This window comes from Periplaneta americana, chromosome 5 (genome assembly GCF_040183065.1).
Source record: "Periplaneta americana isolate PAMFEO1 chromosome 5, P.americana_PAMFEO1_priV1, whole genome shotgun sequence".
Lineage (NCBI taxonomy): Eukaryota > Metazoa > Arthropoda > Insecta > Blattodea > Blattidae > Periplaneta > Periplaneta americana.
Window position 1 is genome coordinate 44000450 of NC_091121.1, and position 25582 is coordinate 44026031.

At 36.8% G+C, this 25582-nt stretch overlaps 2 protein-coding genes across 5 annotated transcripts in view; both read left to right on the forward strand.

Moving 5' to 3' along the window:
* LOC138699558 (UDP-glycosyltransferase UGT5-like) overlaps positions 1 to 19295 on the forward strand; it is a 35200-nt gene extending 15905 nt beyond the window's left edge. For all 4 annotated transcript variants that reach the window (XM_069825543.1, XM_069825544.1, XM_069825542.1 and 1 more), the window contains exons 2-4: positions 1629 to 2673; positions 9821 to 10040; positions 18044 to 19295. In XM_069825543.1, the coding sequence (XP_069681644.1) occupies positions 1629 to 2673; positions 9821 to 10040; positions 18044 to 18317 (1539 nt within the window). In that variant the 3' untranslated portion in view covers positions 18318 to 19295. The remainder of the gene's footprint in view (positions 1 to 1628; positions 2674 to 9820; positions 10041 to 18043) is intronic.
* A 5101-nt stretch (positions 19296 to 24396) lies between these two features.
* The window catches only part of LOC138699559 (UDP-glucosyltransferase 2-like), a 45016-nt gene continuing 43830 nt past the window's right edge, over positions 24397 to 25582 (forward strand). Inside the window, exon 1 of the mRNA XM_069825546.1 lies at positions 24397 to 25542. Within this exon, the coding sequence (XP_069681647.1) occupies positions 25540 to 25542 (3 nt within the window). The 5' untranslated portion in view covers positions 24397 to 25539. The remainder of the gene's footprint in view (positions 25543 to 25582) is intronic.

The window sequence follows — 25582 nt, forward strand, 5'->3', positions numbered from 1 at the left end:
GGTAAAATTCATGTTCTGGGAATAATAATTTCTTTCTTTCTTTTTTTCTTTCTCGTAGTTCTCGTATAATTTCATCCTTCTGTTTTAGCACGTAGTTGAAAATACGAATGTCAATTTTATTATCACTATCACTAATAGAATACAGAGCTTCATTAAATGCTTCGTCAATGTCGATATGTCACTGATTCTAGACCTTACGAAAACTCGCTTTCTATTTATCTACCTGGGTACATTCCGTCAGAACCAGTTTCAACTATAAAAACTAGTTTAAACAGAAAAAGAGATGACAAAAAACGTATATGCAAGACCTGCCAAAAGCCTAAACAAACCAAACCTAACCTGTTACTGATTGTAAAAAAATGCTTTTATTCTGTCGTACTACTTATATAGAATAGATTATTACAACGAATAAGAAACTGCAACAAATGAAAAACTCCAGAAAAACTATATAACAAATCCAAAATTTAGATTATAATAAATACAAAGAATTCAGGAAAATCTATGGAAATGTAAATTACATAAGAAACAAATTATACATTATTTATTTATTATTTATTTATTTATTTAAGTGACGTTACCGCTACCAAGAATACAAATACAGTAAAACCAAGTGCATAGAAAATAAAGTATAAAGAAGTAGTAATCGGACTACCGATATAAATGCAAAAAAAAAAAAAACAAAAAAAAAAAACAAACAAATACATTAAACAAAAGGGAAAAATGCAAAAAGTACAAGTATTAATTACCTCTTATGCACGTATTTAGTGCCTAAGAAAGAAACTAAGTACCTGAAGCTAAGTATCGGTACGTACACATTTGAAGAGAAATAAAACAAACATTTTTCGAAGCTTTTACAATAACGTTAAAGTTGTCAGTCGAAGAGCATTTTAATGAATAACTACGTATACATTTTTAATGTTTCAAATAAAAAAAATATCTTCTTCTCTCTACTAGACAATGTTTATTGTATCTAGAAAAAGTTCTTTCAACTTCGCAAGACGTAACTGATGGAAAAAGAAAATTTGAAATAAAAGAGATATCTACATTGTCACAATTCTTCTGTCGGCCGTGTTCCATAAAAGTATTCCTTATACCACAAATTACAGAATATCAGGAATTTTTCTTTAGATTACTGGAAAACTTGGTCTTAACATTATAAGTAGAAGACACGTCATGCTTTTTATTTTTTTGGAGGAAAGTGTTACAATAATTGGAGAGTGTTAAGTAGGGTTTCCTTTGGCGGTTCGAGAAGTTTAATAGTTTTATATAGATCTTTGTTCAAGAACTGGGTAGCATAAAACTGGTTGAGTGGAAGAGAATGCTTTATGGCCTTAACTCTGCCAGTAGAAAAAAAAAATATATATATATATATATATATATATATATATATAAATCAATAAATAAATCAAAGAAACGCACTGAGAGCGCAACTACGCTACCAACGGCACTCTCATACTTCACCATATTAATCAGAAACTGAACGTACTAACACTGCAGCGTATTGTTGAACTACCTTCCGTACACAGCTAACATGTTTCCACCGCGTCGGTGACCAAACACTGGACTTTAGTGAAATAAGACACGTTTCAATACAACATGTTGCCTCATGATCTTCAACTTTTCTGCAGATGGCGGCGCGCGCAGTATTACTGTGCACCCTGGGGCTGGCTGCAGTGGAAGGGGCTCGAATCCTGGCTTTGTTACCAGTACCGTCTCCCAGTCACCACATCTGGAATAGAGCGCTAGTGTTGGCCCTAGCTGCGAAGGGCCACCACGTGACTGTGTTCACACCGGATCGCGAGAAGAAGCCCGTCGGAAACTTCAGGGAGATCATCATCGAGGGAATATATGAGCATATCGCCGAAACGGAGAGCTACACTGAGATGAGTACAATGAGCTACTGGGAAAACGCGATAGGATGGTTCGCCTGGGGGCAGGGTGCCTGTGAAAAAGTCCTCGCTTCTCAGGGCGCGCGTCGACTACGAGAGTTAGCAGGTCGCGAGACTTTCGATCTGATCATTGCCGACTTGACACTCCAGGAGTGCATATGGGGCTTCGTGCAGCTTTTCGGCAGCCCACCTGTGGTGGCGGTCACCGCCTACGTGAGTCCACCGTGGTACAATGCCATGGTTGGCAACCCTGTGCCATTAGCCCACGTGAACTCGTACGTGCTGCCGTACTCCGACCGCATGACACTGTGGGAGCGGACGGCCAACTTCCTTCTGCATCATGGTACCATGATGTACCGCGCCCTGTACCACATGCCGGTCATGGACGCGATGGTGGCTCGGCACTTCGGGTCGGGGATGCTGCCTCCAAGTGTCCTGGAGACCAACGTGAGTTTGGTGTTTGTCAACACTCACTTCTCGCTCGACTACCCGTGCCCTCTCTTGCCTGCCATGGTGCCTGTTGGTGGCATCCACATCGCGACACCAGACCCCTTACCGCCTGCAATGAAGAAGTTTCTGGACGGCGCGAAGCAGGGCGCCATCTTCATGAGCCTGGGAAGCAACATCCGCAGCGACCAAATGAAGACAGACAAGGTGCGCGCATTCGTAGAGGCCTTCGCAGAGCTGCCGCACCGCGTTCTTTGGAAGTGGGAGTCTGACCAGCTGCCCGGCCAGCCTGAGAATCTGATGGTGGGCAAGTGGATGCCTCAGAATGACATCCTTGGTACGTGTAACATCACATTAATCCGACACAATTCCACATTTACGGATCACCAATCGAATAGAAGAATTCAATGGAATGCCAAAAAGTCACGCTAGACAGAAAAGTAAGCACAAACGATTAGGGAAAACACGGAAATTCTACTTGAAACAAGTAAAGCGTTAGGTTTGGAAGTAAATCCCAAAAAGATAAAGTATATGATTATGTCTCGTGACCAGAATATTGTACGAAATAGAAGTAAAAAAATTGGAAATTTATGCTTTGAAAAGGTGGAAAAATTCAAATATCTTTTAGCAACAATAACAAATACGCTATAAATGACACTGGGGAGGAAATTAAACTCAGAATAAATATGGGAAATGCCTGTTATTAATCGGTTGAGAAGTTCTTTCATCTAGTCTCCTGGAAGTTAGAATTTACAAAACAGTTATATTACCGGTTGTTCTGTATGGTTGTGAAACTTGGACTCTCACTTTGAGAGAGCAACAGAGATTAGGGGTGTTTGAGAATAAAGTTCTTAAGAAAATATTTGGGGCTGAGAGGGATGAAGTTACAGGAGAATGGAGAAATTTACATAACGCACAACTGCACGCATTACATTCTTCACCTGACATAATTAGGAGCATTAAATCCAGACGTTTGAAATGGGCAGGGCATGTAGCGCATATGGGAGAATCCAGAAATGAATATAGAGTTTTAATTGGGAGGCCGGAGGAAAAAATATCTTTGGGGAGGCCGAGACGTAAATGAGAGGATAATATTAAAATGGATTTGAGAGTGGTGGTATACAATGATAGAGGCTGGATTAATCTTGCACAGGATATAGACCGTTGACGGGCTTATGTGAGGGCGGCAATGAACCTGCAGGTTCCTTAAAAGCCATTTGTAAGTAAGTAAGACAGAAAACTAAAGTTTTTGTGCCATATCAACAGTGGGCCCGTAGGATTACTGACTGTTTTTCTGAATTGTTTATTAGAAAAGGCTGTTTTTCCAACAGTTATATTTGCGATTTTCTTTTTCCAAAAGCTGACTTCCGAAGGTATAATTTCCAAATAATGTTCACAACATGTTTTTAAATAAATAAATAAGTGAGAAAATAAATAAACAAATAAATAAATAAATACACAAATAAGCAAATAAATAAATAAATAAATAAATAAATAAATAAATAAATAAATAAATAAATAAATAAATAAATAAATAAATAAATGAATAAATAAATAGGCCTAAATGAATAAATACTTACTTACTGGCTTTTAAGGAACCCGGAGGTTCATTACCGCTCTCACATAAGCTCGCCATTGGTCCCTATCCTGAGCGAGATTAATCCATTCAATATCATCATATCCCACCTCCCTCAAATCCATTTTAATATTATCTTCCCATCTACGTCTCGGTATCCCTGAAGGCATTTTTCCCTCCGGCCTCCCAACTAACACTCTATATGCATTTCTGGATTCTCCCATACGTGCTACATGCCCTGCCCATCTCAAACGTCTAGATTTAATGTTCCTAATTATGTCAGGTGAAGAATACAAGGCGTGCAGTTCTGTGTTGTGTAACTTTCTCCATTCTCCTGTAACTTCATCCCGCTTAGCCCCAAATATTTTCCTAAGCACCTTATTCTCAAACACTCTTAACCTATGTTCCTCTCTCAAAGTGAGAGTCCAAGTTTCACAACCATACAGAACAACCGGTAATATAACTGTTTTATAAATTCTAACTTTCAGATCTTTTGACAGCAGACTGGATGATTAAAGGTTCTCAACTGAATAATAAAGGCATTTCCCATATTTATTCTGTGTTTAATTTCGTTGCGAGTATCATTTATATTTCTCAAAACCTTATTCCTTTGCTGTGGTCGTGCCAGAGAATCAGTCCCATTCCGAGGCTTATTTGAAGGATTCGTAACAGGCTGTTTTTTTACGGTGATGGGTTGTTAGCCCTTCGCCCAACCCCCAAGCTGGAGGACCACTCCTCATCGGCTGTCCGCGACTGCTTATTCAATATATTCACAGCTACCCTCCATATCTGGAGGCCGTCTCCTCGATTCGCAACCCGAGGACGCGCCATGCCTTGGTGATAGGGACCCACAATACATGGGAATAAATAAATAAATAAATAAATAAATAAATAAATAAATAAATAAATAAATAAATAAATAAATAAATAAATAAATAAATAAATAAATAAATAAATAAATAAATAAATAAATAAATAAATATGTACGGTAATCAGTGACAACTGAAGTTTTCCTTTTAGTTATGGAAGATGTAGAGTACCGGTATATAGTTTGACGTTAAAATCCATAGGCTATATCAGATTAGTTACCAATTTACGATTTACTTCAGACGGTACTTTGTAACATACTGCACACTAACCCAAGCATTCTTCTTCTAATAAAAATTATCCTTCGCACATAAATGGAGAGTATTTATAAATGCGGGGAGTATAAAGACAGAAATATTTAATTTAGCATAAGTAGCCTAATTATAAACTATTTAATTGAGATATCAATTTCCAAATGAATCTAATTCTCTGTAATGGCATTAATTAAAATCTCAAACAACTCATTGGCGTCATACCGACCTGTGAATTGATTCGATTATTTATCAATTGCATTATTGTCTCGAGGCTAGGCCTCATGGATGAGGAAGCAATTAAGAAGTAACTAGAGAGAAAGCTCCACCTTGTTAAATTTAAATGCGGGTAGTATAATGACAGGAATTAAAAGAAACATTAAAATTATATTTAAAATTCGAAACCTTTACAATGCCAAGCATGGTCACAATAACAGTCAGGAACAGTATAATGTTTCACACGATTATACGGATTCGATGAATTCCCCTTCACTTTTTTTCAGTCATCTGCCGTAATATAGTAATGTAATGTATGTAATTATCTTTGTGTGAGATCGTACGTATTTGCTTGGTTTCCGCACAAAACCAATCCGCGGAAAGTCTAAAATTCCACATTCAGTATTCCCAACCTAACACACATAACAATTTCCCTCTTCTTACCGCTTAAGTGACATATTGATTTTACTGCTTTAGGCTTTTAACATTTTTAGAGACGTTCAATATAGTAATAATTATAATTTGGGTAACTTACCACTGCAATTTCACCTAAATTACACTGTTAATTATTGTTTTTAAATATTTGCAAAAATTAAGTAAACTCTAAATCATTACATAACCTTACCGTTTGTTTTAAGTTCGCATTTATAGACTGGGGGAAAAAAAAGACAGACGTATATCACGGCCTGCTGGAGTATAGTAAGCACAGAAAAAATTTTAAAGCAACAATGTTGAAGATAGATATTTTTGTTTTGCAAATTTGCCGTCATTGAACAGAAACCAAGATGGCGATTTCATTGCAACTAATTAGAAATTCCTCTTTCAGGTATGTAATAAACGATCTTCGCACAAAATAATGTACGATACACGAGTGGAACGTTTTCCTTCAATTCTCGGAAATTAAAAAAGCTCAACTACGTTTCGCTTTTTCAAACTTTTCCTCGAACATGAAAACTTCAACATACCGCTCTTGTAACGCATATTACTATTATTATCATTAAGCTCCAAACAGGCAATAGACAATGTCAAACTTAAATACAGACACAGAAACATACATAGCCTACTATAATCGCGACGCTGTTATTCCCGGCGTGACTCCTCCTCTTTGCTTACGTCTTAGGAAGTGAAGGCTCTATAAAGTCTAGGTAGGTAGTATCGTTCGCCATTTTTGTTCTTTCGTTGCCGAGCTACCATACGAGGAATCTATTTGCCACACCGTTAAACATTATCATGTCGTAGCTCCTATGATAATAAATCAAACGCACTGTAATTCAGCAAATAATTGAGCGGCAAATAACGTCTTCGTGTGCTTTCTGCGAACGCCAACGAAAGAGCCAAACTGGCGGGCGATTATATTAAGTATTTATCGAGCCTTAAGAAATGAATGACGTCTTCATCAGCGAATCACAAGACGCACACGTTTAAATGTAGCCGACCTGCAACGCGATTGGCTGCCGGAAATTAGAGCGACGGGACTATACATAACAATACATTACATATTTTTAATCTTCATATTTAAAAGTGGTCAGTAGAGTAGAATGCATTTATAACTATTTATACGATCTTGTTATAAAAATTTGAAATTCAAGCTTTTAACATCATTAAACTTAATTGTTGTTGTTTAGTCAACTGTCCGAATACAGATCTGAACCTTACAAGTGGTTGCAACAAGGTACCGCTTATGAGGCAACTAGGTCACGAAATAATGGGGTAGGATGGCCAGTTCCTTTCCCCCTCCATTGCATACATCGCCTACTAGCTACATATTAGTCTACACTAGTCAGACTTCAGATGCATACAAACAATTGTTCTTCCTCTGACACATATCGTCAAGTGAGACGTACTGCCTGATAATACAGTAGATGTACATATCAGCCAGAATCTCAATTAGAGGATTTAAACATATTATGCTATCAATTTCATATTGTGGTATGCCGATATAGTCAAATATTATGCTATGTTAAAAAAATTATGGTTTATTTAACGACGCTCGCAACTGCAGAGGTTATATCAGCGTCGCCGGTGTGCCGGAATTTTGTCACACAAGAGTTCTTTTACATGCCAATAAATGTACTGACATGAACCTGTCGCATTTAAACACACTTAAATACTATCGACCTGGGCCAGGATCGAACCCGCAACCTCGAGCATAGAAGGCTAGCGCTATACCGACTACGCTACCCAGGCCGACTATTATGCTATGTTTTATTTTTTTTTATTTTATTGGGTTATTTTACGACGCTGTATCAACATCTCAGGTTTATGCTATGTTAAAAACTCATAATTCTATACTCAAGTTTTTCAAATCTAAAAACTCATCAACTGAAAATAAAGAATTTGTAACTGGCCATTTATGAATTATTCTTGATTTAAAAGCTACAATACTCAATAATTTTAAGTTATGAGGCAATTTATTGCATAATTTCGGGCCAAGATATTATACGTAAATGAATATTTAGAGTTTTACTTCTAGTGGGCTATTTTACGACGCGTTATCAACTGCTGTGGTTATCTAGCGTCTGAATGATATGAAGGTTATAATGCCGGCGAAATGAGTCCAGAGTCCAGCGCCGAAAGTTACCCAGCATTTGCTCTTAATGGGTTGAGGGAAAACCCCTGAAAAACCTTAACCAGATAACTTGTCCCAGTCAGGATTTGAACCCGGGCCCGTTCTTTTCATCGTCAGGCATACTAAACGTTACTCCACAGCGGTTGACTTGAGTTTTACTCAACCTGAAGTATGGGAGATGCACTTCTAAACCTTGTTTTATAACTGTGTTAGTCACTTTTTAAACTAAAATGATGTAAGGAATTGCGCATAAAAATTAAAACATACAATATAAATTATACACACCATGTCTGCCGTGGCATCGTAAATTCCAGAGAATTTTTCAGGGGAAAGATTCCAGACAAAATTTACCTTCACTTCTGGTTCATATCACAATTTAGGGGTAGTAAAATTGACTTATATCAGCCGTGTCGAGAACGTGACTCGCGAGACATTGTGGCTCACAGTGATAGCTGTGCATTTCGCTTGCTTCAAACCTCCGCCAAACCCCACCCTCTCACTGACTGGAGTCAAACTCCGTTCCATTTGTATTTGTCTCTGACCTGCGAGTGGCATATGTCTCTCTCGAAACCATAGGCCTATACGAAAGTTCCAAGTAAGATGGGAGGACGGATTTTTTTGCTGTCAATATGATGAGCATATTAAATGTATGATTTGTTCACAAGTATTACGAGGAAAACGGTTGTATAACATAAAACGGCATTATACTACATGTTACTGATGAAACATTAAAAGGTTAAGTGTTATTGTTGTTATCATCATCATCATCATCGTCGTCATCTCTGTACGTCGACCCTTTTTCAGCAGATGTACGAATAATACGGTTAACTCTTCAATTTGAATTCACTGATTTAATATGTGATGTCAAAATAATGAAAGCTAGATGTAAGGACTTGACAAATGTTGAACTTTCAAATCTTTATATTAAAAGTATTTATTTCAGTCACTTACTTCACAGCATATGTTTTGCATTACATGTTTAAAAGACGTATGAACGTTTTCGTTGGACTACGCCAACATCATCAGATATGACGTACATTTCAGCAATATCAATAATCTCTACATAATCTCTACAATAAAAAACATATTTATTGGCATGCCAATAAATATGTTTTGTATTTGTAGAGATTATGTAGAGATTATTATAGAGATTATTGATATTGCTGAAATGTACGTCGTATCTGATGATGTTGTCGTAGTCCAACGAAAACGTTCATACGTCTTTTAAACATTAATGCAAAGGTTTAACACCTTAAACATATGCTGTGAAGTAAGTGACTGAAATAAATACTTTTTAATATACAATACAGACTTCTCTGAAAACTATAAAAATGAATAGTAAAATATTTCAAAACTTTGCCAAAAAATAAATATCCGACGCTTCGTTCTTTCGCTTGGTCTGTTGAAGCCATGTTCACTACAACTTTACGTTTGTGAAAAATTATTTTCAACAAATAAAATAGTAAAAACCAAATTTAGATCACGACTGACAGACAAATACCTTCGTGATCAACTACGACTGGCAGTAAGTGACATAATTCCTGATTTTGAAACTTTGTCGCAGAGACATTCTGAAGACAGTTAATTTTAGGTTGTGATATTGTTCATTTATTGTTCATTTCTTTCTTCGTTACATGTACTAAACATTAGTTTGTAGCCTTGTACTGTACAAAATTATATTTAAGTATTTGACGTAAGGAAAATGAAAATCCGTTAATAAGTCAGACAGTTGCTTCACTTCCCCTTCGGGTGTCCGCCTCCCTCCATAGGTGCTATGCACGTTGCAGGTTACACAGTGGCTCGGCGCACGATTACATTTTCGCCACCGCTGACTTATATGAACGGCTTAAATTCGTGTGAGTTTCTGTAATTCTGCATACAATCCTCGTACTAAACTATTCTAGTTTTCAGAAATTAACAACAATTGTCAATTCTTTTTAATAAGATTTATTAAATGTAAGTTCGTCGGTGGCAGTTCAGTATGCAATATGAATTTATGTTACAGCGCACCCCAACATACGGCTGTTCATATCGCACGCCGGCATGCTGAGCACACAGGAGGCCGTGTACCACGGCGTGCCCGTCGTGGGCGTACCGTTCCTCGCTGACCAATTCTCCAACATCTACAAGTTGTCGTTGAGAGGTTTGGGTGAAAAATTGGAGTACGAGACCGTGACCAAGGAGCGAGTCCTGCAGACTGTACGAGCCGTGCTCGGCAACTACAGGTAAAAGAATAGTTGCGAATATGTTTACTTTATGTACGGGAGATGAATATTGCATTATCACAGGGATTAAAAGTTGAAGCTGCGTATTTAAATTTAGTGTAACTGAATTCAACGCGGCAGCTTCACATAGTCTTAAAATATAGCTATTTGCATGCACAACGTCAACAGAGGCAATGATAATGCAGGTTCATAGTCAACAACGAGAATTGAACTGCAGTTTTACATGCATTTAAATTAATATTATTTACGTAAATTACGTACTTAATTGGGAGAATGTTAGTGTATATTGTATACGTGCAATTAAATAGAAACCATTTATCTACACAAGATATAGTACTAGTACAGTTACAGAGAAAAAACTGGCCGATGAGCAGCAAAACTCGTAATGTTACTCATGCCGGTTACAAAACATTACGAGTTTTGCTGCTCATCAGCCAGTTTTTTCTTCCGTGACTGTACGTAACAGAGAGAATGACTGCAGTCTTACATACATTTCAACAAATGTCATACATAGACCACGTAACTGTGAGAATAATATTACAGTTTCACATTCATTTAAATAAGAGCCATTTATATAAGCAACGTAACAGCGAAATTGCAAATGTAGTATAATATATAAACTTAACGTAATGCAGGGATGTATAAGAAATAGCACGCGAACGACCTTCGATTCTTTCGTGTGCTACCTGGTTGTAGTACAATTAGCGTCGTGCATGGCAGGCGCTATGTTCGGTTCGAGTTTATCGAGTATGGTGAAGTTCGCCGATGTTCGCTCTGTAGGAGGAGACCTGTCGTGTTTGTTCCATCTTGTTTTAAAAATATTCACTTTCTTCCACTCCTGCTCCTTCATGTTTTAACCGCTAACGGATTTTAGCACATAAATTGTGATTAATGTTTCATACGAAATAAGACGAAGTTTGTGATGTCTTGGTTGCCGCTCTCGTGTTCGAACATTGCATTACACTATTGTATGCTGTACGAATAGGAAGAACCAGTAGATAAGAACGAACAAAATTAACATTATGAAGTCGAGATGCAAAACTCTATACTTTTTTAATATATTTTCAATAAATACAATACAATTATTTCACAGAAAAGATGTTATACAGTGTATGCACGATTTTGAATAACTAACAAAATGTTCCTTGCACATTACAATACAAAACAAATAACTTAGAAATAACTGCGTTAACGTATAAACTTCAGAAACTGCTGCAGTATTAGATCACTTTCGTCATAATAGCATTACTGTTATGCGAAAATAAACCTTTTAAGATAAAATTTGCCCAGAATTTCTTCTTCGAATTCTGCCTCAAATTAGCCTTAATACGTCTCGCAAAATGTTATTTAAAGAAGCAAATCTAAGCATAGGGCATTTATCTTGATCGAATAGTAGCTTGGACTTTAATTTTGGCTTTGTGAGGTTCAAAAAAAAAAAAAAAAAACCTACCGGTACTTATGTGCTGCTGAAAATCGTAACAAACTAATTTTCGCTGCAAAATTAAGCATCCTCGGACACAGTTCATAGTTTAAGGAATTGTAAAATCTAAAGAAGTCCTTGTCATTAAACGTACATTTAAGCAGTGCAGCATATGAAAGATCAATTAATTTTAGCTGCAATATTATGGAGGCAAATTTCCCGGATTTGCGGATTGGGGACGACAGAAGAGCTCTAATTTGTGTTGAATCATTTCCATTTAGCGTCTCTGAATACTTCATTCCTTAATAATGCAATGTTTTCCACATATTAAGGATAGCATGTCTCCTTCTTGTTCTATACATCGCTGCTATACTTAAGCTATGCATGGTCAAGATTAGCATAGCTACTCCTCTTTCGGTGCGTTGTAGTAAGAAAAGAAAGGTAACCCGTGCGCAGAGCAATCTGCTCGTCGCGCTCTTCAACCCGTACGGACTTGAATATGCACCGATGACATAATGTATCAAGAGTTTTTACACTCCGCCCGTCCGTAATGTGTCAGCGCTATCGTGACGTCATTAATCGTAGAGCCAATCGGAATCGAGATTCATACGCTATTGTAATAGGCAGAGCCGCTATTCTAAAGCAGATAAGGCGAACCTTAACGTTGTGGTGGTGAATGGATGGCTTCTCATTTGAGATTTAGACCTAATCCCCATGATATTTGCCTTATTAAGTTGGTTTTAGTTGATAATCCCTATGAAGACAGCTCAAAATGGATATTAGGTCTAATAAAATTAATGTACTGTAAGACACACGAAAGAATTAAACAGTTATAACTGTGAAAGAGTAGCTATGTCCAATATCAGCTTCAGTTATAGAATAACGGGGAAAAAATAGAGCGAATATTCGCAACTAAATAGAGCTCATATGAATATATTTGAGATTATTGCTATGTATAGGCCTAATAAAATAAAATAAAATAATGAGATTTTTGCTCTAAAGTAACCATAGTTAGCGTATTTCCTCGAATACCCCGCGCCCTCGAATAAGCCGCGCATCACACTTTTGAAAAAAAAAACCTGGAATAGAACGCATTTCTAACTCATCCTACGCGCACGCACTGCACGTATGTCAGTTGTCTTGCTTAATCGGATAATCGGCCATTTACACGATATCCTTTAACATCAATAGCATGTATTACGATTTCTATGTTCCTCCACGTCTTTGTTAACTTTAAGCTCTACTCTGCAAGTAAATAATCGCTATATCCTATCTTTAGTGGTATTCATTGTCAGAATTGAAAATATAATTGAACTGGTAATGGATATTACGGGAAAACGGCTGAACGGATTTTAATAAATGGCCCCTCATTTTGAAGCTTGGAACCCAAAGTTTTTCGGAAAAGTAGTAGTTTTCAGTGAAATGTCAATTTTCCTACATAATTTTCCTATTTTCCAAAATCCATCTGTTGTCAGTTTTGAGAACTATTTCATTAAATCACGGCCGACTTGATTGAATTTCAGAACAAAACACACACTACAATAAACAATAGGCTATTACACGAAGGCCATGACCTGCAGGATTGCCGACATATTTAGAGCTCAATTCAATTTGTTATTAAAAACTGATTCTGCAGTGTATAATTTTCTGAGTACAGCTGTGTATTGGGTATTCAAATCTACGAAACTTGAGATGGTTTGATGACATTATTACCATTAGAAATTAAATATTATTATAGTTAATATCATGATGCATCTATTTTTCATTAATTGTACATACTGTAATATTGATGCTATATTGATGACATGAAAGTGAAACGTTTTGTGGTTATGTAAGTAAATGTAGAGAATATCTTAATTTAGATCTTCATTTCTATAATTTACTGAGTGGCTGCTATATATATAACTACAAAACTTAAGTAAGATAATAATATTGTTATTAAAAATCAAATATTTTTATACTTATTAACCCAGTGGGGTTGGGTCTTTTTCATATAGTTAATGGCGGTGTAGTGTAGATATTGATATGTGTCATTGTCTTCAGTATTGGCTCGAGAGAGCGCAAAAATTACAGTTCCTAAGGAAAGATAAAAAGGTATTACTTACTGATAAAATAAGAGGCCTGGAACATTTTGTAATCTCCAGATCATTTCAGCAAGATATCTTAGTAGGATAAAATGATTTTACGCTCTACATTTCAAGTTCTACATGCAGCATCTATACGAAAATGCTATTGTTCGAAAGATTAGCAAACCTGACTTTTTTTTTTTTTAAATTTGCCTACAATCCACAATGAACTGAAATAGCTACTGCTATCGTCCTGACACTGATACTTGCGTTTTCGCGTTGAAACTCAAAAACTGAAGTTGGCTAGGTTCAAGAAAAAGTATTTGGCCTAAAAAAATCCATTCAGATGGAGTATGTTTCATTATTGTGGAAGCAAATAACTATAAAAAAGACAAGTATTCTTCATTGAAAAAAAATCTGAAAAATTTGTATTTGAACGTCTAACGAACTTAGTTTGCAGCAGTATTTGCTGCACAAGCCACTAGTTGAAAATATAAAATGCACTTATCGCACTTGAACTTGATTGTGACACATGCACTACTAGTTCAAAAGCCATTTAACAATGTTAACAATTGGAATACCCACGTGGAAAGATAATGGCATGTGCTACCACCTTAGAAGATGCGCGGAAGGAAAATCGGGCAATGTTGCCAACTTCATTTCCAATAAGACGAGCACCCGTATTTTTAATTGCATATTTTGGAAAAAGTGCGCAGGGTATTTGAGAAAATACAGTATTTTTTGTCCATGTTGAATCTTTCGTACACTACTTTTAACACTTGAATATAAATAATTGAAGCATTGTTGGTGTGCATTCGTCACTCATACCATAATCAGGTCTCAGGTAGGCTACCACATAAGAATAGTGTTGGAAAGATGGATTCAGAAGATGTTTGTGACGAATTTATAGGGAAAAGTGCAGTCAGAAGAAATACAATTGCAATACGCCGTGCTACATAATGGCGAGTCCTTATTCTATTATCTACTTTCATTTTAGAAAGAAGTCAAGTCACCAAGTTTAAAAATGTCTACGTAATAAAAACGTTCTACTTAATTACCGTTACTAAAACTGGGTAATTATGCAGAACAGCTATGCACAAGATAATGTGGAGAATTTTTGGATAAGATATAACTTAGTTACTAGTGTGGAGGAGTGTTTCTTTGGTGGTCAAAATTGGTATTTTACAAAAAGCTACAAAGAATGTTACCTACAAATAAATGGAACATAGCCCCTGGATCTTATACTAACAACATGTACAGTACTTCAAAATCTATCTTAGATTTTCATTTTGTTACTTTAGCGTTCTATGTTATATACTATCCGTAGCCACATTAACATCATGATAATTAATATCATGGTGCATGGAAGGGAGGTTTTATGACTTTTTTTGTACTTATAACTTACGCGTTTGATCCTACCCAATATTTTTCAAAAGTTGGGGCATTGAATCAATCGCAACCATAGTCGTTGTTATTGGTAACGTGAGTATGTTCATTTTAACTTCATTAATTTCATCATTTTCTCTACACTAGAGGTTGGTTATTATATATTCTAGTCTACTAAGTATTACACAATTCCGCACTGGTCCTTCTATCTCTTCTCTACCTGTATAATTTATTCCGCTTCGTAAGTAGGAAAACTTTGTACTTGTTCAATTAAGACATATTTTAATATTATGTTCACTCTCTTCACTTCATCTTCTTGTAAAGCCACACAATTAGTCTTTTTAATCGAAATTTTTATATCACATAGCTCAGCCATGTATAGGCTATACAAATTAGAAGACCTATCGATCCAGCTGGTATGGGAAACAGTTGATGCAAGTGCCGATATTCTTAACATCGATTTACTGTGAAACCACTCTCACATTAGGCTACTTAACTGGAGCTCTCTGTAGGCCTACTAAGTGCCCCGAATGAATGAATGAATGAATGAATGAATGAATGAATGAATGAATGAATGAATGAATGAATAGCCTGGTAATGTCCCGTGTAGGGCAAAGGTCTCCTAAGAAAGGGGTGGCTCGATGTAACTTACTTGGTGTGCCATTCCAAGTAAGACTTGTGGCACTATAGTATATATCACTGACACTAACTTTACTCTTACAAGCTATATACACTTTAGATTGTACAATGTTCACTTCACTTAAGTGTTACTCTAGTTCCTTCCACTTTTTCCTGTCTCTTGCTATTCTTGACCACTGTTTTCCGGCCCTCGCTGCGAGTATGTCTGCCCATCTGCGTCTTGGTCGCCCTTGTCTTCTCTTCCCCATGTATGGGTCCCACATTGTAGCTTCGTACGCCCATCTTTCTGGATTTAGCCTTGCCACGTGTCCTCCCCACTTCCATTTTAGCTTTGTTGCCCTTTCCAAGACATCCGCGTCGCTGGAGAGGACGACGACGACGACGACATTGGGACACAGAACATCTGTGCCGTGGACCTGCTTTAGGGATTTTGTACAACCCTTTTCAGGTCTTAGATTTTGTTGTGTTATAGAGTTTTGCTTGAAGAAGAAAGCACGGGGGAGAGGTTGTTTGGTGTGTGGTTGTCTAGTGCTGCCTTGCTAAGTTCGCTGGAGAGGTTGCGTAGTTCTTCGTTTGAGATCCTGTCTTGGAGTGAGATACCCCGTATCTTTCTCGACATTTTCCTTTGACATACTTGAATGAATTGTTTGACTTTGCTACCTCTATTCTCTAGACTAGTGATTCCAAAACTTTTTTAAGGCGCGACGCACCTTTGGGCGAGAATTCAGTTTGCGTCTCCCCTCCATTACTCAAACAATTACGACAGTCACAGAAGGAATCTGAATCCGCTGCGTTCGACTGGCTGAAATTAAAAAATAAAAAAAAAAACCTCATTGAAATATGTACCTACTAGTGTCCTGCAATGTTCGAACATTAGACAGGCAATCAAGATATTAAAAACTTCGTCTTATTTCATATGAACAGAAATGAAAAACTAATCGCAAGATAAGTGCTAAAATTCTTAAGCGATTAGAATATGAGTGAAGGGCAGTAAATATTTATATAACAAGATGGAACAAACACGTCAGGCCTCTTCTTGCAGAGCGAACATTGGAGAATATCGAACAAACTTGAACCGAACATACGCCTGTAATGCACGACGCTAGTACCTACTGATAGAATGTTGAAACTAGAACTTTCTTCGCAGAGCGTTGACTAGTTCTGCACCAAAAGAATACCTCAAGTATGCTAAAGTACCGCTTAAATTTTTCATAACATTTACAACGTCACATTAATGCAAATTAAGTTTCTCGTCTACGATTGCCATCAAAACAAATCTCGAATTTTAAAATGACATCACTCCGTGTATATCGAATACTTAGTCCAGATATGAGAGACTACGTTCTGAAAAACAGGCATATTTGTAATATTAATTATTTTTTACTTTATTATTCATGACAGATTTTTTAATTTTTATGTTCAACGTTGTTTATGTTCTGCTTACTGACCTAAGCGTTACTTCGGCGTAGAAACTACAACGTGTTCATAATATGTGCATCCGTTTCGTCTGCAATATTCGCCGGGCTGATCACGTAACACCATCCCTCAAAATGTTGTCCTGGCTCCGTCTAGAAGATCGTAGGAAAATCCACTGTCTTTCCCTTCTCTTTCACATATTGCATTTCTCCACTCCTGTCTATCCTGCGTCTCGTTTTCAAAATTTATCCACCCATCATAACCTAGACACACGATCACAACACTCCTCAATATTATCCATTCCCTTCCACCGAACATCCTCATATTCATCTTCTTTCACTGTGGCTGTTCCTCGACTTTGGAATTCCCAACCGAGTAATGTCAGGGACTGTCAGACATCAAACCAATTTAAGAATAGGCTAACGAAATATTTTTCTAACAATTCTTGTTAACAATAATAGCTGTTTCAGGTTTCTCAATGTTTAATGGTTATATATATCACAGATAAATATCTAAATTATCTCATTATTATTATTATTATTATTATTATTATTATTATTATTGTTATTATGCCCTATTATTATTATTATTATTATTATTATTATTATTATTATTATTATTATTATTATTATTATTATTATTATTATTATAACTATTTCTTACCAATGTTTATTATTGTCACACTAACATTACTTATCCAACTTTCATTATTTACTTTCATGATGTTTTATGATCTAGATATTAATGTAATAACTATGTAAGCAATTGTATTCAATTAGAATTAGAGTCTGGCTGGGCGGAAGAGAAGGTCTACTGGCCTTAGCTCTGCCAGATTAAATAAATAAATTACTAATTACTAAATGCCAAATAAATGTAGGTTAATAGGCGTTTTTGTTTTATTTTGTAAGACATCTCGTGACCCCCCCCCCCTCAGCTCTTTAGACGACCCCCACTTTGGGAACCACTGCTCTAGAGTATGTTTTAAATTGCCACACTCTTTCAAGAAACGGATCTCAAGTTGTTCTTGTTATTCTAAGTTAATGTTCAGGGATTACTGTGAATTACTTTTTCCACAGCTACCGTGATAACATGCGCAACCTGTCGGTCCTATTTAAGGACCAACCAGAGACTCCGCTGGAGCGCGCCGTCTTCTGGACGGAATACGTCCTGCGACACGGAGGAGCTCCGCTACGGTCGGCCAGCGTCGACATGCCTTGGCACCAGTACCTGCTTCTGGATGTGGTCGTGGTACTGCTGGCTGGTGTTGGTATTGTCCTGCTATTGGCGTGGCTACTGATCAGAACGCTCTGCCGCGCCTTGGGGTCGCGAACGCACGAGAAACAGAACTAACTGAACGTCGTCGTCGTCTGATAGATTTGTTCCTGATACAAAGGTGAAGGAGGTGCAATTAACCACCTCTAAGTAGTATCCAAGACGAGAGTGATGGCATATGTTCAATGTGTGTGCATTCGTAAGAAATTGTTCCATTTCAAGAATCATATTTGAGTAGCATGTTGGGTAAACGGTCCTAATCTGTGTTCAGCCTTAACGTTGCTAGCAACAATTCAACGGAATGGATTCTGAAGTACTGAAGTAAGGAATACTGTACATCTCCTAGGGGTGGAACTCTTCTAACTATTCCGATTCATATGAAAAACGATTCAACACGTGAACTTTGAGGTGGAGTCCAGAAAATAGTGTGCAATCTGGGTGCAAATTCTATTGCACTGCCGATTGATGTTTCAAAGATCCATCAAATTATGATTGTAAAAGCCAAATTAAAAGACGTAATTTTTCTAAAGGATCGCTAAAATAAGAATTGTTTAGTCAAGACCCATCAGCAAGTAACTGATGGCTAGGCTTGTAATGTTGGGGATCGATTACAAGTGTTGACTGTAGCATGGTACATAGGCGGGGACGTGAGCTAGTACGAGGACACTGACTTGATTCTGTGATCGATTACGCGAATAACAAGGTGAACATAAACAAATCTGGACACCTCTAAAAGTAAATATAAACTACATAGCATTACAAAGGTATATTTTTACGTACCTTTCGTTACCTACAGAAGAATTATCATATAATTCACTCACATTTACTTCAAAACAATCACCAAATTTCGCTGAAAAAATATGCGCCTGGGAACCTTCAATCTTGAGCATTATTATTCAGCAGGCACACTGTTTACGCATGCTATGGACTGTACTCCAACCACGAGAAAGTCTTAGGGGAATGAGACACAGCGGGGCGGTGCTGTGAATGAATGTTGATGTCATAAGAAGTCATAAGGTCACACACGTGGGTACACGCATCTCCATTGGCTATCTCTCAAATTGATACACACATATTTTTACTACCCTAGTTACAAAACTAGATCACGGTTAATTTCCTGGCCTTTTAATCCCTCCATACAGAAATAACATATGTAGGAGAACGCATGTTTTTTAAACTGACGTTATAACGGTAACATTATCTATCTACTTCGCTCCAATAGATGACGAAATAGTAAGCACATTCCTTTTACGGTTGATCTCCTGATTGGAGAACAGTAGTGACTGGTGAACGGATAGTAAACTTGAAACCACTGTAACGCACCCTATCGGTCCCCAACATTACAAAGCCTACTGATGACTCTTCAGTCAGACGATTTCTTATATACGTGGTTATTTAACGATGCTGTATCAACTACTGGGTTATTTAGCGTCGAGTCGGCCTGGTTGATGGAGTTGGTATAGCACTGGCCTACTATGTCCGAGGTTGCGGGTTCGATCCCAGCCACGTCGATGGCATTTAAGTGTTTTTAAATGCAACAGGCTCATGTCAGTAGATTTAAGAACTTCTGCGGAGCAAAAAGTCCGGCACACCGGCGACGCTGATATAACCTCGGCAGTTGCGAGCGTCGTTAAATAAAACATAATTTTTTTTTAGTGTCGATGGAATTGGTGTTAGCGAGATGAGGCCGAGAATTGAACAGGGATTATCTGACATTCGCCTTACGGTCGGGAAAAACTTCGAAAAACCCAACCAGGTGATTGAACTCACGCCCGAGCGCAACTCCGGATCAGCAGGCAAACACGCTACCGCCAGAGCCACGGCGGTGGCTACCAGACGATTTCTTAGTTCATGTAATTATAGATCACATAAAAAGATCATGCATATTTCTGTAGATGCAATGATTATGAATGTTCAGATGATCGTCTCTGTTACAAGCAGATTTGTTGGAAAAAGTGCATCTTTTTTATAAGAATAGAACTAAAAATAAACACGAAGGAAAATACAAGAAAAGAATAAGTAACACCTCTATTAAGAGACTACGATTGTCTTGCAATAAAATGGTTCTTAAGAGAGGTGGTCGCTTAGAAGAAGAAACATATTTTTGTTATAAACACCTTTTTATGGAATTGTGAAATACTGTACAATAAAAATGATCATGTAACACATTGTTAAACTTGTAGCCATTTTATCTTACAGGCACTGTTTTCTCAATTGTTATTAATTTTGTCTTGTGAATTACAGATGAATAGATTTCCCGTTTTTTATTTACAACTTTCTCTTTCTCGTTGTAATCTGTTTCTTTACTTTACCATATAAACAATCTATCTGTTCCTTTTCGAGGTATCAATTATTTAAGTAGGTTAATTAGTGGATCCTCTCAATGTTTATTAAAACCACTTGTACGAGGAGCGTCCATAAAGTAACTTTCCCACTCGTCCCACAGCTAGCAAACCATATGTTGCGCGAAGCGACTGCGTGTACGTGATAGAGTAATGTCCTGGCATGGCGCATGCGCTAACGGAACTTTCCGAGTGCTCTCAGTAGCTTCGTTGCATTGGTTGAAGATGGACGTTCCTATTCCATCTGCCGCCGAGTGTGAAGTACGGTCAGTGATAAAGTTTTTGAATGCACAGGGCATAACGCCGATTGAAATTGATCGTCAGCTGTGCCAGGTCTATGGGCAAGCAGGTGGTGCGTTGTTTCTGTAGACAATTTTAGCAGGACGCCAAAATGTGCATGATGAGGAGTGCAATGGGAGGCCAACCATCATCACAGACGACCTTGTGGAGCAACGCACCATCTGCTTGCTCATGATGTTAGGCCCATAGACCTGACACAGCTGACGATCAATTTCAATCGGCGTGCCCTGTGCATTCAAAAACTTTATCACTGACCGCACTTCATACTCGGCGGGAGCTGGAATAGGAACGTCCATCTTCAACCAATGCAACGAAGCTACTGAAAGCACTCGGGAAGTTCCGCTAGCGTGTGCGCCATGCCAGGACATTACTTTATCACGTACACGCAGTCGCTTCGCGCAACATACGGTTTGCTAGCTGTGGGACGAGTGGGAAAGTTACTTTATGGACGCGCTTCGTACGACATTGAAGACATACAAGTTTCATCCTCAGTTTCTTCTTCATCTTCAGGTTTTTACTGGGATTGTTGGATTTCTCTATGAAAAAAAAAGACAGTACGCGAAACATACCAAATAATATTAATTTTTCAGGAAGAGAATGCCTGATGGCCTTATCTCTACCAGTCAAATAAATAAATAAACTAAAAATAAAATAAAATAAAATAAATAAAATAGTATACAGCAACACATATATGCAAATATGCAGTAAAATACAGTGAAATGCCCTACGTAGCTAAATATGTAAACTGATAAATATTATATAAATAAACTAAATATTTCATAAAGTAACATTTATCACGCTTGCAAAGCGATAACAATGATGAATTGCTTATACTCTGCGGCACAATATAAAATTATTATACAGTTCCAAGTTCATTGTTTACCGCTTGATAGACATGATATACTTCTATACAAAAAAAAAGTCCTTTTCGGAACAAAGAATGTCACTGAGACGAATTTTAATGGCGGAATTTCCTTTGAGTACATGACATAGTGACAAACGTTCAATATTCTGTATTTCGCAGCGACCATCGCCTTGCAAAATTCCTTTTTTGAGCTGGGGAGGTGACAAGTACTTCCTTCTTCGAAAAACTCAGAAGTTTACTTTTCGTATGAAGTGCGTCCAATTCATTTTTTTTTTGTAAGTTCAGCAATATTGTTAGTTGCGTCTGTGACTCAAAAACAGTTCTATACTTGTCCTCTTGATAGTACACTCTGTTTCAGTGCAGTATTATTATTATTATTATTATTATTATTATTATTATTATTATTATTATTATTATTATTATTATTATTGGAGAATTTACTGTTACTACTCAACGATGTATGGAGGGGAAAAGGAACTGGCCATCCTACCCCATCATCTCCTGGCTTAGTTGCGTCATCAGTAATGATTTATTGGTGTGGCTTATGAAGTTCAAACCTGTCTTCGGACAGCTGACTAAACAAAACAACATAGCTTATTTCATTTCGTTCATTAGACACATAAATCTTATAGTAATTTGTTTTCATTTATTCTAATTCCACTACCCTGGCTTCTTTATACATGTTATACGCAATCATTGGGATTTTCTTAATTCCTTTGTCACTTTTTTTCTACACGAACAAAAGTTGCTCTTTACACAGAAGCTAAATAAATAAATACTGTATTTTGCTTTGGATTAATGTTTTTTGCCATACACTCTTCAACGACATATTTCATCAGTATTCTAGAAACGCGTAGAGGCGCTTCGGTGCACTTCTTTTGTTACGTCATAACTCGACTCATAATCTCTGTAACCGCTGTATAATACCTACATACTTCAGATTTTCTAAGCGTACTTACGAACAGGATACTTTTCAGCATACGATTTCTGTTTGATATCATAGTTAATTTTTACATTATAAGTGCCGATTATGATCATTGGATCAGTTACCTATAAATCAAAGACACTGATACAGCTGCAAGTCGAGTATATAACGCGAAGCAATATAAATCTTTAGATTATAAGTGCCGATTATGGTCATTGGATCAGTTTCCTGATAAATCAAAGACACTGATATAGCTGCAGATTGAGTTTATAACGTGAAGCAATATAAATCTTTACATTATAAGTGCCGATTATGGTCATTGGATCAGTTTCCTGATAAATCAAAGACACTGATATAGCTGCAGATTGAGTATGTAACGTGAAGCAATATAAATCTTTACATTATAAGTGCCGATTATGGTCATTGGATCAGTTTCCTGATAAATCAAAGACACTGATATAGCTGCAGATTGAGTATGTAACGTGAAGCAATATAAATCTTTACATTATAAGTGCCGATTATGGTCATTGGATCAGTTTCCTGATAAATCAAAGACACTGATATAGCTGCAGATTGAGTATGTAACGTGAAGCAATATAAATCTTTACATTATAATTGCAGATTATGTTCATTGGATCAGTTTCCTGATAATCAAAGACACTGATATAGCTGCAGATTGAGTATGTAACGTGAAGCAATAAAAAATCTTTACATTTTAAGTGTCGATTATAATTATTGGAACAGGTGCTGATAAATCAAAGACACTGATACAGCAGAAGTCGAGTATGTAACGTGAAGCAATATAAATCTTCACATTATAAGTGCCGATTATGATCATTGGATCAGTTTCCTGATAAATAAAAGACACTGATATAGCTGCAGATTGAGAATGTAACGTGAAGCAATATAAATCTTCACATCATAAGTGCCGATTATGATCATTGGATCAGTTTCCTGATAAATAAAAGACACTGATATAGCTGCAGATTGAGTATGTAACGTGAAGCAATAACAAATCTTTACATTTTAAGTGTCGATTATAATTATTGGAACAGGTGCTGGTAAATCAAAGACACTGATACAGCAGAAGTCGAGTATGTAACGTGATAAGTGCCGATTATGATCATTGAATCATTTTTCTGTTAAATAAAAGACACTGATATAGCTGCAGATTGAGTATGTAACGTGAAGCAATAAAAAATCTTTACATTTTAAGTGTCGATTATAATTATTGGAACAAATGCTGATAAATCAAAGACATTGATACAGAAGAAGTCGAGTAACATGAAGCAATATAAATCTTTACATTATAAGTGCCGATTATGATCACTGGATCAGTTGTTTGATAAATCAAAGACACTGATACAGCAGAAGTCGAGTATGTAACGTGATAAGTGCCGATTATGATCATTGGATCAGTTTTCTGTTAAATAAAAGACACTGATATAGCTGCAGATTGAGTATGTAACGTGAAGCAATATAAATCTTTACATTATAAGTGTCGATTATGATCATTGGATCAGTTTCCTGATAAATCAAATGCACTGATATAGCTGCAGGTCGAGTATGTAACATGAAGCAATATAAATCATCATATCGTCCCTCCTCTGGCAAACTAGCGAAAGTGAAAATAAGCGCCCCTGCACTTAAGGTCTATATTGTACTTAGTACTTAGTACAATATAGACCTTAAGTGCAGGGGCGCTTATTTTCACTTTCGCTAGTTTGCCAGAGGAGGGACGATATTATAAGTACCGATTAGGATTATTGGAACAATTTGTTGATAAATCGAAGACATTGATACAACTGCTGGTCGATTATCTAACGTGAAGCAATATAAATAATTCCAAGTACCCATTATGATAATGCCTCGAACAAGTACAAAATTTCAATTATCTGGGTTGTGAAATATCTTATCAAAATGAAAAAGATGTGAACAAGAAAATTACCAAATTTGCACAAATTATAGGAATAATAAACAATACATTAAAAGCTAAATTAGTACAAAAATCTACAAGAATAAAAATATATAATACACTAGCATTACCCTTCCTTTTATACGGAAGCGAGATTTGGACATTAAAGAAAAAAGACATGAACAGAATCAAAGGAACGGAAATGAAATTTTTCAGGAGGACAGCAGGATATACTCTTTTAGAGCGAAAAAGGAATGAAGAAATTTTAGAACAATTAGAAGTAGAGTCAGTAGAAGAAAAAATCAGCAGATACAAATTCAATTAGCTAGATCATGTAAGAAGAATGGAAAATTCAAGAATCCCAAAAATTATGATGCAGTATAAACCTAGAGGACATCGTCGATCAGGAAGACCTTTAAGAAGACTGCTAGATGGGGCCGAAACAGGTCTACAGAGGCCTAATTCGTGAAGGATGATGATGATGATGATGATGATGATGACCGATTATGATTACTGGAACAGTCTGCTGATAAATCAGAGACACTGATACAACTGAAAGTGGAGTATGTAACGTGAAACAATAAAAATCATTACATTATGATAGTAACGCCTCATTATTATACATAAATTACATTTGTTGTTATGGCGTCCATATTTTACATTATAGTTATACATTAACGTCCAGATGTCATAAATCTGCAAGAATGGAGTGATAAATAATCACAAACTACTAAGAAATATTGGCTTGTGTAAATAACGGCTGGCAGTAAAGGCTAATTTTTTGTGTAGTTATTTTATGTGTACTTCATTACAAAGTTCAGAGTGAGCACAGCAGTAATGTAATTTTGCACACATTATAGTCTGTACTTATTGTTTAACCAGTCCGGAAAAAAGGCTCTGCTGTTCGAATTCTGACAGAGACTCGCACGGCAAACTGGTGACCGCTGCGTTTAATGGTACGTAACAAAATATGCATTATGTCATTTTCATAATGGC